This window comes from Hermetia illucens, chromosome 2 (assembly GCF_905115235.1).
Source record: "Hermetia illucens chromosome 2, iHerIll2.2.curated.20191125, whole genome shotgun sequence".
In the NCBI taxonomy this organism is placed as follows: domain Eukaryota; kingdom Metazoa; phylum Arthropoda; class Insecta; order Diptera; family Stratiomyidae; genus Hermetia; species Hermetia illucens.
In genome coordinates, this window is record NC_051850.1 from 160493822 (window position 1) to 160512730 (window position 18909).

Here is an 18909-nt window from a genome sequence, read left to right on the forward strand (position 1 = left end):
TTTGCATTCATAAACGATAGAAACGCTTTCCAGAATCATCCTTCCTTCTAAATGACCCCTACCCCTACCATAAATTAAGATAACGAGCACCATTCTACACCTAACAACCTCGGCCGTAACTGTAGCTCCGCATCTTCTGTTATGATGTTGGGCTCGTTTCGAAACGAAAGAGGTGGGAAATTTGGATCCGTGGAGGGGAATGACAGACTAATTCTCATCACTTATTGTCAAATTTTTCCAAAAGTGCCAACTGAGCCCGCAAAGCCTACTTCGCACGATTACTCCTTTCAATCGGCTTCGTGGTAGGTTGCGGTCGGTATCTCTCCTTCACAGCACTCCACCCCCAGCTGAAAACTAGGGGTTTCGACTAGAGAACCCGTTGCGAGGCTACTCATCTGCAGTCGATTAGCGGACGTCAAAACGATCGTGGCACCCTCACTTCCTTCCAGTGCTGTATGTTTCCTGGAAGAAAGGCTTCAACCTGTCCAAGGAAATCCTCTTCGACTTAGTAGCGACGTCCAAACCAAACGACAGAGGGTGTCAGCACATGACTGTATTGTTATGTCCTAAAGGGATATTACCTCAGGTCACCCCACAAACCGATCTATGATTGGGATACTTGTAGCCATTCAGGTCTCGCAAAGTGCCTAGATTGTCGAGGTATATAATGTGGAAGCGCATTGTCGACCTAGGAAATACATCTACCTCCTTCCTGACATGCCTAGTCACTTCACAGGGTACTCCTTCAACTTATGGTTGGAGGACAATTGAAGACTCTCAAGAACTGCGTCATCCTTCTAGGTCACAACGATTGCAAAAAAATCGACTGCGGCTAGTAGGTTGATCTCGGAGATCGGGGACTGAGCATCAGCGATTAAGTTGTCTTTATCGGACACGTGTTGAACGTCCGATGGCTGATGTAGACTAAGTGGGGAAGTTACATACACGGCTAATAATTTACGATCATAGAAGCTGTAATTCTATTGCGTGGGATTCAATGATCCAGTGGTTGCCACCTTGGTTTCACCCCTAGGTGAAAAACAGCACCTACTGCTGTGTCTAAGGCGTCGACGAACACGGTTAGGGGTGGAGTTTGTTGATGGAATGCCAACAAAGTAATGTCTACCAACTGTTTTTTTTTGTGATTTCAAACGCTTGGGCGATTTCTGGAAACCACATAACCACTCGCGGATCCTTGATCTTAGGGCTACACAGGAAGGCGTTAAGTAATTCCGGGCAGGCGGAAAACTACGGCAGAAGTTCACCATGCCTAAGAACCTTCTAAGGCCTTTGGTCGTTTTGGCAGCGGAAACTTCGCGATCGCTTACACCTTGTCAGGGTTGAGTTGTATGCCGTCAAGAGTAATGAAATGGCCTAGAAACCTTACCTGTTGCTTGAGAAACTTGCTTTTGTCAACGTTGAGAATTAGGCCATATCCAAGGAAGCGTTAAAAATGCACCCGAGATGTGCTAAACGCTCGGACTCGGCGGAATAAGCGACCAGCTCGTCATCCAAGTAGACGAAACAGAGATCCAAGTTTCTTAGAACAGGGTGGATGGCACTGGCCAGAATTCATTTGTGTAAACTAGAAGAGTCCAAAAGGTATGGAAAATGCTGTCTTTGAAATATCTTCGGGAACTACAGAGAATTGATGGTAGGCCTTGGCGAGATCTAAAGTCGAGAAAACACGACAGCTTGCAAATAAGTCGCAATGTTTTGAGGAACCAGCAGTATTGATGTAATGCTTAACTGATTGACAGAGACCACATTCGGCAGTAACGTTGCGATCTTTTTCGAGGAGTGTGCGAATGCGTGGATCTGCAACGTCCTCAATCTTGATAGAAAGAGCTATGTTGTTAGAGCAGATTGAAATTTTCCCTCATGATCGCAGAGACGATGTGAGGTCTATCAGGGATCTATGCTGCATATTTACCAGCAATCCATAGTGACACAGGAAGTCTGCGCCTAATATGGGGATACTGATGTCAGACAATATGAGGTTCGACGCAAGCCAAGGCTCATGTCTACTTGCCTGTAGCGGTAAGTTGCGATTGACGTGAGAGAAGACAGAGAGGACCGAAACTTCCACGCCTGTGTCTACCAGATAATTGCGCTTACTAAGGCGGTCGTACACTGTAAGGCGACATGTTGCTGAAATTCGGGTAGAGGTCACCGTGCCCTCCAACGAACTCAGTTTCTTGGAGTCGCGATGAAAGTGCATGGGCTAGCATATTTGTGGCTTGATCTGCAAACCTATTGTGATACAAGCCCACGCCAGACCTTCATGCGAACAGCGGCACGAGGCTACCCAAACGCCCATTTTTTGAGGGGGACGACGAACGTATTGGCAACCGCTCTCAAGAACGCAAGGCATTCATCGCCGCCGTCAGTGTAGCCACATTGGTCATGTGCAGGGCCATTGGCTTTCTCAATTCCGCCGCGTTGGCGTCCTCGCACGACACCTCCACGACCACGGGACACATTTGCACCTCACAAATTTTATCTACAGTCGCGGCCAACTCCTCCAAGGAACCGGAATCCGCACGCCCTAGTATGGCCTCCGTGCCCTACGGCAGTCACTGAAGCACAAGCACTTCAAAAGCTCAGACCAAACCATGTCGCCAATCGGCTGCTTCATTTACCGAAGCAGCTGGCTGGAGATGCGGTTGCTACACGTCAGATCTATCAGCAAGTGATTCAACTTACCTGTCTTACTTATTGACAGGGGCCTGATGAGCTGATCCTTCAGTTGTAGGCGCCTGCTGAGCTTATCCTTCAGGCATAGGAGCAGTCCCTCAGCATCTCGGCGAAGAGAGCAACTGTCTCCTCGTCCAGTTCAACCAAAGCATGATTCAATTTAGTGGCGTCCGTCGTGACGCCCGCCAACGCGAAGTGGACCTCCAACTGGAGGAACTACGCCTCTGGATTCCGGCACCAAAATGGAGGCACCTTATCCGAAACGATGGCTAAGGAGCAGAAGGTTGACGAGGGATATCAAAGGTGTCAATTCAAATTTTCATCAGAACTGGTGTTGTATTAGATCGATGTATTTGTTGAAGTATTCCATCGCTGGAAGAAGTTCGTCTGAAGGTACAGCAACGACCACTGCAGTGGCACCAATTGAAGACAAAACATCAGCAGATACATTTTCATTACCAGCTTGTCTAACTATATTCAGACAATGGTCCGATAAAAACTAGTTCTCCGACAAAATCTAAGTGTCGCGACTGCTTCGGATTCTCTTTTTCGGCTTTTTGATTGTTATCAAACGCTATTTTTTTATGGTCTGTTTTAATCACTAGATATCAATTAAGTGACAGAAGAAATTGAGTGTAACTCACAGGAACCCTTTGGAAAAGGCGCACTGATATTTTTGCTTCACAAGACACTTATTGGTGTTGTGCCAAAAGCGGCGACATAGAATACAAACGAGGTAAAAATGGCTGTAAACTTCTCTATTTTGATAGCCCACGCTCTCAATATGGTGTCAGCATTGCCATCTCAGAGGGTTGCCCTGATCCCATTAAAAAAGTCTAATGATTTGATAATGGCTGGTGAAACTCACTACTATATCAGCTGATCACACGATTCGACTGACTGACTGACCCTGGCCAATGTGCGAGGCCAGATAAAAGCAGCAGGATCATTCTCAAGACCATTCGACATCAACAACGGTCTAAGACAAGGGGATGCCCTATCATGCATTCTCTTTAACCTGGCCCTCGAGAAAGTGATCCGTGATGCTGAGGTAAATGCAAGAGGTACGATCCTCTTTAAGTCCACCCAACTACTGGCCTATGCTGACGATATCGACATCATGGGAAGAACCACCCGAGACGTACAAACTGCCTTCATCCAGATCGAGTGGGGGGCGCGAGATCATGGGCTGCATATCAATGAAGGCAAGACCAACAACATCAAAGCACACTCATGTATTCCTCCGAGACTTGGGTTCTTAGGAAGAAGAATTGCGAACTCTTGGCCGCGTTCGAAAGATGGATCCTCCGAAGAATTTTTGGCCCCCTACATGAGGATGGACGATTCCGTAGCCTACACAATGACGAAATCTATGAGCGATACCATGACCGTCCGGTTGTGGATAAAATTCGGCTCAATAGGTTACGGTGGGCGGGTCACTTAATTCGTATGGATGAGGATGATCTATGGTAGAAAAAGAAGACGAGGCAGACCCTGCCTAAGATGGAGTGATGGCGTAGGTCAGGCCGCCAGACAGCTTTTAGGGATATCGAATTGGTGGACCTCGGCTCGAAACCGGGATGTTTGGAGTTCCTTATTAAGGCAGGCCTAGACCGGATACCGGTTGTTGCGCCGTAGATTATGATAATGATCACACGATTCATTTCTTCCCCGCATCCCCACCACAGACACGTCAATGCGAAACCGAAAGCCATGCCTTTTGGCAACTTGCCTGTAATGTGCCTATATCATCATTGCGTACGATCTGCGATATGAGTCAAAAGGCAGCCGGCAACAGGTATCATGGGAAAAAGGATTTGGTGTACGAAATAAGGGTCCTTAGATTAGTTTTGATGTTTTCTAAATTAAGTTGAAGAGCCAAGATGGCGCGTTTCCAAGGTCCATGTTCATCCGATTTTTCACCGGCAGTCTGGAGAGTTCTAGACTTTCTAGAATGTCCAATGACCGTGTTTAATTAATTAAAAGCTCGGGATATACTTCTCAAATTGTAATCACTGAGGTAGGAAAAAACTAACTCCTGAAATATCGGTATCTGCAATAAATACAATAGGGGTGAAATCGTCAGTCAACTTTTTCGTTGTTTTTTGATAACTTGGGTGTTTAACCCAAAAAAGAGGAGTCCGTGGACTACAAAAGAGGAAGTAAGTTGCTTCCCAAGTGGTCCGGTTCGTCACCAAGTGGGTGCTGACTCAGGACTCACAGCATCCTCAACAAAAAAAAAATATAATAGAGTTGTCCCTAATCAAAAAACAATCTTTTCATTTCCTTGAAACACAGGCCAACCAAAAAGTTACAAACCACACATTAAGGCTAAGCCTCTTAATCCAGTAAGTATTCATAGATTTTAATTGACTTCCAAAACGAATTCGTTATAACCTCCATTTTACGATTTGAATTTCCACATGAAAAGCATTTGATAAATTGCGACTTTTATGCAACTTTTGTATAAAGTTTTATTTATTTGACTATACTAAGTGCAACAATAATGTAATCGCTATAACAGCAATAATGTTAAGCTCTTTTATTACAACAAAATTACAATAAGTGAGTGGTAAAATTGAATCCGTTCAATGGTGGAAATAAAACTACAATAAAAAGCATTTGCTATTAAAAAAAAGTCATTCCTTGCAATATTAAAAGTTGATTGAATTGTGAAATGTTACTCAGAATAAACTTGTCTCAACAATGCAATGAAGGAGTACGATTTCCCGAGAATCTGAAATGAAGCAGAATCCTTTATTCCTGTAGCTATTGCTAATAAAATCAGAACTACCCCCGTGAATGTATTTAAGGATAAATCAAAGAAGCCTCCTACGCTGAAAGTTACTGGCTTTTGCGCCCTCAGCAAGAAGAATATCAAATCTTTTGTATACTTTGTGCCAAAAGTATACCAAGCGGAGTCGTATCCTGTTATGGCCAGCAACTGATTCTGAAAAGAGCAGGATGAACTTTTTGGATTATAGGTTGCTTTTACACTTTTTTCGAATAGTAACTTACCTGATCCATAACCTGATTGGCGAAGAAGCAATAAATAAACAACTCCGAGAAGATGCACCCTAAGTACATGTATAAGATGATCATCCCATCGGAGAGTCTGGCCGTTGTGGCTTGAAATCCGGTTAACGCAAAGATCAATAATGAAGTGAAGAACTGAATCAATAATTGGTAGCTGAAGATGCGCTCGATGCGGTTCCTTAAACTAGAGAAGTCAAAATGAATGATGCGGTTAAATTTGGATGACAATGTAAGATATCACGTAAAAGCTAGTTAACCAAGCTAAACGTAGAATAGGTGCATCCCTAGTAGTGATAATTCTAGATTAGATGCATCTTAAGAGGTCGAAGTTTTCGTATATACTCGAAGAATGATCTTTAGAGACGAAGAGCTTTGAATTAAACTAAAAATACAAAAAATGTCCTTAATATCCATAAATTTTGACAGATAGAGTAGGGCTTTATATACCGACGCGAGAAAACAAGAAACAGCCAGGCCTATATGCGAAAACGTAACCAATACCAGCGCGAATTCAACTGAAATTGAAGAGTTTACCAGGAGAGGTTTGCCAATTAAACAACTGATCGAAGCTCAAGAAATAATATGCACTTCTCATAAGAAAACCCCTGAGGAACTTGGAAAAAGTTGCATAACACTACCGAAGGGCACGAAGCCAAAGATGGCAACTCAAACGTCCCCAACTACTTTCCCTAACAATAGGGATCTGGTCAAAACTCGCCTTTGGAAGACGTGCTTCAATCAAGACAAGAAATACAGGTACAAAACAGGATCTCCCACCAAAGCACTGTGTCAGTGTTGGAGTAAAATGAGCTGGCAGCGTAAGAGATACGAGCTAAAGTTCGACCTTGGTTAAATCAAGAAATAAACGATATGGAACCAAAAGAATAATTCGGAAACGAAATCGCCAAGAAGCGCTTGTACTAACAGCAAAAGTGGGTGTGTCCTATGTTGATATTCACCGCAGGATCAAGGCGGATCCTACGGAGAAGGAGCTTAGTGGTAATGTTACGCGAATTAAGCAAACAGAAATAGGAGGGTTGCTGTTCGAACAATCCAAGACGCGTACAGCGACACGTAGACAGCGGCTCTAACTATTCATATCTATGATATTAGCTACGAAAACATTGTCAGCGGTTAAAGTCTACATGGGATAGGTCGTGTGCAGGCGAGCCAATTGCCCTAAAAAGTGTTCCTAATGCCTCGGGTTCGAACATATGGCGAAGGATTGAACTAGCACCACCGATAGATCCAAACTGTGCCGAAGAAGCGGAGGGAGAAATTATTTGGCGAAGGACTGCTCGAAAAGCCCTCACTGTCTTCTATGTCATAGATCGCGATTTCAACCATACAACGGATAGCACCAGATGTCCAGCCTACTGCTGCTATTGTTTGCGCATAATACAAGAATCTCCATCAAGGCGACTAAAAAACGGACGTAAGTGAAAGGCTACGGTGTGGGCCTGCGGTAACCGTGCATTGTAGCAAGGAATGAAGTATGATGAACACTACTTTGTGAGGGTCAAAATCTATGCCCTCTATTTTTAGAACGGTTATGACAAGTATGACAATAGTAGAGTATTGTAATACTAGACGAACTAGTGAGAGGCTCCAGAGAGCAGAACGCGAAACCCATTGTTGGTTACATCAACGCCTATTCAGTAGGGTGAGAAAGCCAAGAATCAAATGAAAGAGAAAGAGTTCTACCCGAGATGTTTTCCTGCCTAAACATCACCGTCGGAAAGGCAAACACGTTGAGGAGAACTACGTTGGAGAACTAGGTTCCGTCGTGACCATGTTTCTGGTTACTTTGGTAAGTGACTGAATTGAAGAGACCAGAAACAGGTTGGCTATCAAGATCACTTGATGAGGATACATTTCTGGAAGTGTTGCGGCAGAATAACGAGTTTACTGGAACGGCTGTATATAAGACGTCGCAGTTAACTCAACAGATGTATCGAGCATGTGATACTTCCAAGCCAAGACACGCCCCCTTTCAGAAGCACAACCGTGCCTACCGGTGGAACGCTGAAATAGCTAAACGGTATGCCTGAAAGTCAGAAGGCAAAGTATGAAAACCTCGACCTGCAAATGATCCCACCAAAGTGGTTAGTAAGCTAGCCAGGAGAACTTTTGACAAAGGCAAATACTGCACACTGGTGACTATCGGCATCAAGAATACGTTCGAACCGTATTATTGAAGCGACCATCGCGGTACAAACTCCAAACTACTTATTAAATATTCACAGGAAGGGACTAAGACGTACAATATAATGGTAGGTGTTCCGCAGGGTGTGCGATGGCGTTTTACGACTACCAGTACCTAAGCAAACCGTCAAATTCACAGATGACGTCAGCAAGGCTATCGGAATGGTCGAGTCTTGGCTTAACTATTTCGGGTTGAACCTTGCTGAACACAAAACTGAGCTGGTACTTTTGACAAAGTGGCAGAAACAGAAAACCATTCAGATTTGCGACGGCACTCACACCGTACACCCTCTCTTCGCTGAAATACTTACCTGGGAGTAACTTTGGCTTGAAGCTGAGCTTTAAACCCCATTTAAAGTTTAGTGGGAAGAGAGCAGTGGCATTAGCAAGGATACTTCCACATGTGAGCGGCCCGAAACAGACTCTACAACTACTTTTATGGACAGTCATAAGTTCTGTTCTTTCTTTCCACGTGTCACCTGTTCAGGCATCAGCGAGAAACAGCGTAGAAAATCGCAGACAGCTTCAAGCTGCATATCGACTAAGTGCCCTCCGCACATACCGTGTCTATCAGACAACATCATATAAGGAAGGATGCGTAATTGTGGGGACGATCCCAGTGTATATTTCAACCGATGAAACAAACGACTTGTACGAGAAGCAGGAAGCGAGGCTAAGCATCTTGCTTGTTTAACCGTGGGAAACAACATGACGTAGAATAGCTTTGGACGGACAAACTTATCCTATTTACGATTTGACCCTTAACCAGACGCGTTAGGTGCAGTAAGTACCTCTACAGGTTTCGTTTGAATAAATCGCCCAATTGTCCTACGTGTGATGAAAAATATGCAAAACACGTTATCTTCGCCTGCCCAAAATTTGAAAGCTCAAGTAGAAACCGGAAGCTGACCTAAATACCCGTTTAAAGCTCGCCATCCACGTACAGTTCGGCCTGTCGGTTACGCCAGAAGAGCCCGCAATGCACCTGCCCAGCAGTTGAACTGAATTTACCATCCACGTACCGGCAAGCCGCTACATCATCAGTCCAATTCTGGAAGCGGAAGGTCTTGAGACGAGAATTTGAGACATCTTTATTTGTGGGCATTTGTCTAAAATGTTCACTGCCCATGAAATTCTCGTTCACATGCTAAACAAACAAGAAATCCTCGCTCCTAACCTAAAAAAACCGAATCATTTTTCATTCGATCACGACCACTTGAAGAATCCAAACTGACAGGCCAGAGCCTCCTATCCACTTTACAATCGGCGGTCAATTGCAGGCTAGTCAGGCGTAACTGACAGGCCGGACTGTGCGTGGATGGCGGGCTTAATAGTGGAAAATATGGTAAGGTACCTGCCCCAATCGAATACAGCCGGTACACGGTAGTTGCAATGGTGAAACACACCAGCGACTAAAAAAAGCAGAAACGGATGGGAGTCATAGAAGAGAATGTACTGTAATTAACATCATGCAAAGTACTAGCAGCTAATCCATGCAGAGCCTCTGCTCCTCTGGTAAAGCAATACCAAGGGGAGAGTGTAGAGGTTTTAGTCGGTAAGAGTCTGGCACTCCAGATTCTCAGGGATGCACACTAACGGATTCATTTTAAAGTTGTTGAAGCATTAAGATTTCAGCAAGACCATATTAATCCTAAAAAGGCTTCGACGTTATTACGAGCAAAATAATCAAAAAACTACTATGATCTACAACCATTTAACTGACACAAATATCTAATAGTGCCTTACTTCTTACTTTCCGAAATTCTGAAAACCATCACAACTAGCGATGATTCCGATCGAAGGTAAAGATCACACAGTTGTCACGCCCAATAGATCAATAAGTCTGCTTCCCTCATACTCAGAGCGATTCAAGAAACCAGTCATTTGACGTGAAAGGGGGCGACTTTGACCTGGTGTAAGTTTGTTAAGAATGATGATGATGATGATGATATCTTTTCTGATTTTTCAATTGAGTAGCTTATAAGATCGGGTTCTAAAAATAATTGACCCATTTCGGGTCTCCTCTTCCTGAAAAGTACTAATCGAGACTTTTCATTTGATAGCCCGCAAGGCCATATTCGGTGAAACTAAGTTTACACCTCTCTTTGTATGCATGGAGACCCCTCACCCTTATGCTCGACGTAGAAAGATGTTCCTCACTGCAGGCAAGGGGATTTGCCCACCTGTCTACCAAATTTCGCGTCAATTGGTGTAACCATTTCAAAGGAATGGGGGGGATGAGGATGCCCTATCATGCGTCCTCTTCAACCTGGCCCTGGGGAAAGTGATTCACGAGGCCGAGGTAAATGCGAGAGGCACCATCCTCTTCAAGTCCACCCAACTACTGGGCTGCGTTGACGATATTAACATTATGGGAAGAGCAACCCGAGATGTACAGTCTACTTTCATCCAGATCGAGCAGGCGGCCCGAGATTTTGGGCTGGACATCAATGAAGGCAAGACGAAGTACATGGTGGCAACGTCGGCGCAAAATGGGAAGAATAAAGATTAGAGACTACAACTTTGAGACCGTTGATAATTTCTTCTATCTAGGGTCGAAAATCACAATCGATAACAGCTAACCCGATGAAATCTGTCCACGTTTGTTGGCAGCCAACAGAGCGTTTTTCAGCTTACAAATGCTGTTCCGCTCGAAACGTCTCACCACAGGGTCAGAGCTCTTACTTTACAAGACTATGATCTTTACAGTCCTCATGTATTCCTCGGAAACTTGGATTTTTAGCAAGAAAAATTGCGAACTCTTGGCCGCGTTCAAGAGAAGGATCCTCCGAAGAATTTTTGGTCCCCTACATGTGGGTGGACGATTCCGAAGCGTATAAACGACGAAATCTATGAGCGTTTGCACGACCATTTGTAGGTAAAATCAGGTTCTATTGAGGGTTATCAAGCAGTAGGAAGAATTTGCATTTCTTAACATAGAATACTGGACCGGCCGGATGTTGAAAAATGCGCTCCTAAGGCTCTAAACCTTGAGACTCAGAGGAGGTAGCGGTCAGAACATCAGTCAACTATACGGGAAAAGCGAAGGTTCCCTAGCACAGACTGGCTGAATCTCTAAAAGGTTTGCACCGCATTGCACAGTAGAAAAGCCATCCTGGCGAATACGAAGAGTCCAAAAGGTGTGCATATTGCATATTGACTTCGGAAAACACACAGGGTTTTGGTGATACACCTAAACCTGCGATAGAGTGCACATCGTGCAAATCGTGGATGAGCAGAGTTGACGTCTGTAATCGCCAAATGGTCTCCAATCACCATTGGGCTGAGGAACCATGTGAAGTAGCTAAGATTAACAGCTCTGAAGGTCTGCAAATTGTCAATGGATGCACCCTAGAAATGATTGAGGACTCAATAATGTTGATGTGATGCAGAATAACATGCCTAACCTGTTCAGAGAGATTACGCTCGGTGGTGATATTGCGATATCTTTCAAGAAGTTCGCAAATATGTGGGTTGGCAATGTCCTTAAAAACGAGAGAAGGAGTATTGGACGTGCAGTTTAACATTCTTCCTGATGGCATAAGGGGGTTTATGGGGTCGATAAAGAATTTGTTACGGAGATCAGCTGGAACTCCATAGTGCGCTTAAGATTGGAGTGCTAATATTCACTATAATGAAGCACCAAAAAAACATTCATCGAATTGCAAGATTGACATCTATTTCTGCCTATAGCCGGATCGACGAGGAATTTGCTGGCGCGAGTTTCAAGGATTGTGGTGTTAAGTGACTATTCCGAGATGCGAGGAGAACCGAGACTTCAGCGCCTGTATCTATTAAGTAGTGGCGTCTCCAGAGCTCCAACAAGTCTTTGGTGAAAAAAAACAGGTGCTGATACATTTAGTGGCCTTTTCGGCGAACTTTCGGGGATATGAACATGTTCTGGTCCTTGTCGCGAGTCGCGATGACCGATCAACTCCTTTTTCCGTTAGACCGTCTGATGCATCATCTCGCTATAGACGGGTCGCACTTGGACTTGTTGCATCTTATCGCTGATAGCGGCCAACGCGTCCAGAGAACCCAAATCTGCACCCGTCGGGATCGCCCGTGTGCTGTTTAAAAATATCTGCAACCATTAATGTTGAGGCAGTTCGGCACCGACTTTGTCGTCACCCAACTGCTTCATCTATCGCAACAGTTGAGTTGACATGCCATCACCAAACGTTAACCCTGATAGGCATTTAATAAGCCGTTCCTTCAGCTGTGAGTATAGCGCGCCTCATCGTGCGTTCACTGTCCAGTTGTCGAACATTTTCCGCTCCTGTGTCTCAGAAAACAGTGTCACCAACTTCAATTTCTCCGCCTCTACACCCCTTTTGTATACTTGCTTCTCATATTTGTCCAATAATGCTAACAATTTAGTAAGTTTAGTCTACTACAATATCCTCTTTTGGCAACCTTTGTCATTCCATGTCATGAATATCTTTGATATTTGGATCTATACATTTTTTTACCTATGCATTAGAAAGGAAAAAAACCAACAAATCTAAACGCCTTCAAGAAAAATTGTTTCTACTTACTCCATTATAATTTGATGATGTTGAACGCATCTGCTGAGAAGTCGTTTAGGATTCGAAACTTTTCCATCTTTGAGGTTTTCCACATTGAGATTCAAAACTCTTAGTTGACATCGTATTTGATTAATGAAATTAATATTGAGCGAGTCCAAAATAACAACTTGCACAGCAATGACCAAGGCACTTGTAGCATGGTAGCAAACTCTTACAGAAAGAGGAAGGTACTTAGGTAATTTTGAACGGTAAGGAAAGGAGCTTCCAGCAATACTTGGATCTGAAAAAAAATCCCAAAATGAATTTTCATTTCCTCTACAATTCTTTTTTCGTAATTCTCCATCTACTTTTAATTGAGATAGTGCTTACATTGTGTTATCACCGCCACTAAAGTTGTGCAAGTAGTGAGCTTACAATAGCGGGACAAAGACAGACAAATACAAACATTCATGACGCAATCTTTTACGAACTCGAGGGACAAGATCGGTCCCCTAACGCTCAAACAACAAACAACAAAAATTAACCGAGACTTAAAAAAGTTGGTATTCGCGATATGTTTTAATATTACTGTGGAAAACACACTGCAAAAGAAGGCTCCATGAAGCAGTTGCGTTTTAATAACGGCCTTGGGCAGTCCAGGATAACACCCATTTACATTATAAACCCTTTGCAAGAAACACGATGTTAAGATGACCACTTGGTAAAAAGGCTGAAAGGCCCACCGTCTAAATGGAGAAGGAGACTAGTAATGAGAGCGGGAGCAGCATCGTGGAAGCTCATCGTTCAGGCGACCAAAAAGGAGAGGGGCCTTCGAGATAGAGGTTGCAAAAACCGCCACGAGAAAAGATGGGAATTTGTGTGACACTCTTTTGTCATAAGAAAAGTGATGACCTCGCCAGCCATCCGAGAACTCAAGTCTCCTCACCGTAGAAGGTAGGCCATAGACCTCATCTGAAAGACAAAAACAAAAGAGAAATTATAGCTGATGCCATCGTCCAAATATATGGATGTCAAAAATGGTATAACAGCAGCAAAACTCTTGGTAAACTACGGAATAGCAGCCCTAGCCACACAAAACGCGAAGCCTTCTGTCCGCCAGGCGGGGAGGCAGCCATTTGATAAGAGGAAGGTGGAAACCAAATTGATCATATTCCAACCAAGTGGATCAGTGGACTCATATTCACTCGAATCATTATCCGTCTTGAACCGAAAAAGCTTCTCCGAGAATTAACTCTCAATTATCTGTGCTAAGTAGACAGAGACACCCAGTTTAGCCAAGGTGTGCTTAGTCTAACCCCAGTTGGCCGTATTAAAGACATTCCTGACATCTAACGTCACTAACTCGCAGCATTTACCAGCAGCCCACAACTCCCAAGACATGTTCTCCAATATATTCCCTAAAGTGTCTAAAAAATAGACAGGGTGATATGCAGAGTGTGCTCCAGGTGGTTTTTGGGGCTTCCATAGCAAAATTGTATTAAAACGTAAAAAAGGCCGTTTTCCGCCCGGGTGATTCGTCCCTTCTCTTTTTCCGCTCCCCTGAACTACCGGAATATGTCGCGCATAGGAAGACCGCAGAAGGTGCGATACCGCCGCTGGCAGAGGCCGATTAGGATGCTTCCCTTTTGGTAGCGCAATCCGCCGGCGTGGTTTCGACAACTAGAAGTGTAATTTCCGCAGGCGGGCGTCATATCGGACGCCACCCGGTTCAAGCACGCCCTCATCAGTCTCAACGAAGAGACCATCGAATTGATTTCGGACGTATTTGCGGAGTGGTCGAACGCCGCTTGGAGGAGCAGCTAATTCAACGCCTTTCAGTAAGTGAAGAAGCAAAGCTTACTATGGTGGAAACGTAGTCGCAGCATTGTGCGGTTGCACACCTCTGTTCAGCACTGATGTCCCACTTTTACCGTCACCATTCTTTTTTGGGTCAGGTGCTTCTTCAAAAGCCGCCAGGAATGCCTCTCCTCGAACGCTTTAGTGAGACAGCCAGTTATCCGGGTTCTGGACTTGGTAGTCAATGTGGATCTAACGTTCACTCATCCGTGAGATTATCCCCCATCGCCAATGAGGTTCTGAGACAAGTCTGATCGATGATCAAACCTAATCCTCTGCTTCGAAAGGTGACCAAACATCCAACGTTGGCTAGTACAATTTCCACATCCACAAAGTTTTTAAGTAAATTTTGGCGCCTGGTGACTGTCACTCGGCTTTCCCACTCCAAAACCGACGTGTTGAGTCATAATGAGCTATTGTTACACTAGGAGGGGCGTAAGCGCTATAGATATGGACATCGTTGATTTTCCCCTTATAAAGCCAGCTTCCGGGAATGCTATTGTTTCTTGCGTGGCTTGCCTTCTGCATGTCCACATAGCCACATTTATAGATTCCTCTTTCAACCACGCAGCCCCACCGTAATTTCGGTAAGGTTGGAAGTAGACATTTCACTCGCGAATAGTTTGCGAGAGCAGCATCGGAATGATTGTAGGTGATTTATATTTATATCATTTGGTCTTACAATTTAGCTTTCTCCTATATGCCAGAGACCTGTCACCACCTCCAAGGTACCGATAATTTACTCCATCTTCCTCTGTGCACAACATACAAGATGGATCTTTAGTGTAATTCTTGAAAGAGATAACCCTCTTTTTCATACTTTTTACACCTTTTCGGTCTGCCGTATCGTCTAGTGCATGCTGCTGTAAAGTGTCCAAAATCGAGGATTTGAAGTGTTCCTGAAGCAGCTCCCTAAGCCGGAACACGACCGAAGCTACTCTTACCTTACCTGCTGCAATGATTCCAAATTCAGATTCTACCCGCAAACTAATAATAGCGGTTTATGTACCACCATATGCCTTCTTCATCCTCTTAATCGCGTTTTTTTCTATTCCGCTAAGCAAGAAGAGCAAATCCAGCGGCAAAGGAGCACGGAATGTCATTGTGTATCGTTTCGATAGGGATGAGGCAGCTAACTGGCCAAGACCCATGAGGTTATTGTACTGGTGTGTCAGTGTCTCGTTGGCGCTTAGATGGTTTTCTTATGTGTGTTCCCCCATTCCATGTTGCAAACCATAAACTCACATATACAGCACTAACACCAAAACTTATGCACGGAATTTTCCTCCCGCAATTACTGTTGCGGTCGGAGATGCGCAGTGATTTTTGTCTACTATAAAATCTCAAACAATGCACTGCGAGTTGAATCTCTTGTATATAGTCTTCTTGCCGCTAAGCTTCAATTGTTCCCATAACACCACACAGAAATTCTTCCGTATTGTAACCTCGTCCTTGCACTCAATTACCCTCTTTGACTTTCGAGCTTTCATTTTCGCTTGTTCATCGAACACTTTTTCCACTTTGCCGCGAAAACTATTCCTTAACACGAAATTTGTGTAGCTCCAACATCAAATCCTCTTTCTGCATTCGCGTGAGACGACCTAAAATACCGCCGAAATTTGTCAGTCCACAGGATTATTATGAGGAATTAGCAGTGAAACCAGCAAAATTGATGGAAGTGGGGAAGTTTGTGTGAGACTACGAGAATTGGGAACGCGGGACCAAAACGACTGAAAATCACCGCAAGCTAGGGCCCTGACCATAATCGTGTTTCACTTACGGCCACTGATATTTAAATAGACACTGATTTCATAGGGAAATGCACAACCTTGAATTGAGCAAGGATAGTGACATTTTCGAGAAGCAGGAACTTCTTCTGCAGAAGGCGTTTCAGTTGAATGCTGTTAAGGGCCTCCGTAGTAAAATAAGTTGGATCACAGACAAGTAGGAGAAGAAGGGACGTAACAGGGAGGAAATCATGAAAGATGTTACAAAAACTACTAAGAGTTTGATCGCACGTTGAGCTAGCTAATATGCGATCCGAGTTGACTGATAGAATAGCGTCGAAGTTGGATTTATGGAATTCGACACGGAAAAAGCTCCACGTCAAATTTAAGGGTTGGAAGATAAGCGTCGATTTTGTCATACGGGGATACACAAAGAAATATATAGAGATAACACTAAGATGGGTTAGGAAGGTGAAGATCGAGAGTGCAGTCCAGGTCGGCATAGGTATTAAATTAGAGCAACAACGAGACTGCGAGGGATTGTTGTAAGGGACTAGAAAGCATTGATTAGCCGATTTCAGCATGGGAAGGTTAAAATCGCCGAAGAAGGAAAAAAAGAAAAGAAAATAACAGTAAGAAACTCAAACAATGTGTGAAACAATTCTCTATACAGGTGGGAGGATCAAGCACAGGGGAAGTATGCGGAAGAGACAATAAACAGAACAGAGCTATGAGGTTAAAACACGAAAGACAACACAATCATAAAGGGAGCAGAGAGAGTAAAGAAGGTTCAATAAGGAGTAGATGTTTAATTCCAATTTGGATTTGACTCCTGAAGAACGACAACGCACCCTAGATGAGTGGCAACTCTCTTGACAAAATGAAACTAGAGACAGATGAACTGCGCGACTCATTGGCAACTTAGGAACGTAGTTGAACCGGAAGCATGGTGAAACTGACTATTTCTAAAGTAGGCAAGTTTTCACTCTTACCTGCACAAGGAAACGCAAGATTTTCGGAGTGTCTGTTTCGCAATAGAGTTGTGGACAACGCCCAGCACACTTTTTCATGAGAAGGTGGAATGGGATTTTCCTCAGCAGCTCTATTTAATTACAGGGGATCTCTCTCCAGACAACTTTGTCGAGAAGATTCTGAGGAGTGCTGACCGGTGGAGCCGTGTTTTCCATCCTTGAACTGACAGTTCCCTTCCTCCTCTCACCTCCCGTTGGTGAAACGAATTCCCTGATTTGAAGTAATTTGATAAACGATTTCAGGCTAGTTCTCCGACGGTGGGGATGTGTTTAGTTGGTAGACCCATGACGTACCGAATCGAGAGACCAACACTCTGTGCATAATTGCATCCCCGCCCCAGCGAAAAAGTCAAGTGACGTTTCTACAATGTAAATGATATAAGAATTTTGAATTAGTGCGGACAAAATAAAGGCCACCAGCTTCGTTCTTAATTCTCTAATGGAATCAGTTATCTAGACCGATGGGTCAAACTCACTGCTTGGAAATTTACTCAGGATTTGGCACTGATCGCTGTTATATTTAACTCTGCAGGTTCGTAAAGAGAAACTCCGGGCTCAGGCTGAAAATTATATGGAAAAACGGGGCCCGGGCTGAAAATTATACGGGCCTGGAGTGAAAATTATGTGGGTACCCTCTTCATTCCCTCTTTTATTGAAATTTTTACTCCGAGCCTTCTAGAAAACTTCGAACCCTAGAGGAAACTCTCGTTTCCACCCCCTTTCGTCAGGTCTGTAACTGTAGCATTAGCAATCCAGCTTGAATTGGTGCTTGGGGAATATTGTTGAAGCGGGGAAATCGGAAGAAACGTTGGACGGTGTCTGGTGAACTTCGTGAGATTGTTTCAAAAAAGGGTGGAAATTTTAATTTTTTTTTTGTATCAAGCCGCTTCCACATTTTTATGTGAATTTAAGGTCCGGTAAAATCCCAAAAATACTGGAAAAACGCACAAGTCACAACACATAGTCTATAAGGTTGATAAAAGCTGACTTACTCGCAATAACAACAAATGCCCCTGCAAATGCGGTGAAAGAGACAGCGGACATGTATCCCAAAAATATGTACGTATTAAATTTTTCAGAGGATGTCAATATTTTACGCTGAAAAGAACAGAATCTCTAAGGGTCGGCTTACCAATAAATCCTTATTACTGAGGAGTAGAAATTGAAGGCCTACCTGCTTATCAGAAATTGTATATTTGCGAAAAGTGTCCTTCAGAATATTTACTATTTCCATGATCTCCGGAAGGTGATAAAGGACGTTGATTCCCTTCAGATTAAAGCGTGATTGATGACGAATTATCAATGTCATGATTGTTACCTTCAAGACTCCGCCAATATGTGTGAAAGATAATGAAATATTTTGCGTCAGGGCGTCCATGTCCTGGTACGCATCCATCATATCTAGCACTTCACAGTAAGTGTAGAGGATTGAAATCGTGCTCAGGATTGCCAGAGAATAAAACCGGAAGGCCAATGTTGCAAAACGACCCCAACTGATTGTAGAAAATGGTATTCCAAGAAGGCGACCGCAGTAGAGGTTCAGAGATATAGATCCAATTTCCCCATCCTTGCCCACTGGTGGAAAGTGTTGAAAAATAATTCCAGAGATGGATTTCATTTGATGTTACTGCTTAGGACTATTATCAGCGACTAAAACCGTTTAGGAAAGTTTAGGGAAGGAAACCTCGCCTTCTACTAAAGACGGTGATTAAAGGTTTAAAAATTTCATCTCATTCAATTGCTTCTGACGTTACTACCTTTCACTTATGTCGTTGTAGTTTCCAAACATTTTGAATAATATATAGCTCAATGAACAACCTATGCTGTGGGAATCACTGCAATATTTAT

General features: G+C 43.7%; 1 protein-coding gene across 2 annotated transcripts; it reads right to left on the reverse strand.

Annotated features, from left to right (window-relative positions):
- Positions 1-5147: 5147 nt before the first annotated feature.
- LOC119647896 (putative odorant receptor 92a) lies at positions 5148-18690 on the reverse strand. 2 transcript variants are annotated; one of them, XM_038049202.1, is made up of 7 exons: positions 18380-18690; positions 18236-18328; positions 18054-18159; positions 12477-12747; positions 5716-5917; positions 5492-5647; positions 5148-5434 (listed from the first exon to the last, which is right to left on the reverse strand). In XM_038049202.1, the coding sequence occupies exons 1-7, from the start codon at positions 18677-18679 to the stop codon at positions 5378-5380; spliced, it is 1185 nt and encodes a 394-aa protein (XP_037905130.1). In that variant the 5' UTR covers positions 18680-18690; the 3' UTR covers positions 5148-5377. The 2 variants fall into 2 exon arrangements, with proteins under 2 accessions (XP_037905130.1, XP_037905129.1); XM_038049201.1 differs by having other exon boundaries at positions 18054-18177.
- Positions 18691-18909: the final 219 nt, after the last annotated feature.

What these genes read in the sequence shown, in the direction of transcription:
- LOC119647896 (XM_038049201.1), bottom strand. Translation starts at nt 18,679, where the DNA reads ATGAAATCCATCTCTGGAATTATTTTTCAACACTTTCCACCAGTGGGC. An exon ending in CATCATCAAATTATAATGGA is followed by an intron (nt 5,918 to 12,476) that starts GTAAGTAGAAAC and finishes TGACTTCTCTAG; the next exon opens with TTTAAGGAACCGCATCGAGC. An exon ending in CCAATCAGGTTATGGATCAG is followed by an intron (nt 5,648 to 5,715) that starts GTAAGTTACTAT and finishes TGCTCTTTTCAG; the next exon opens with AATCAGTTGCTGGCCATAAC.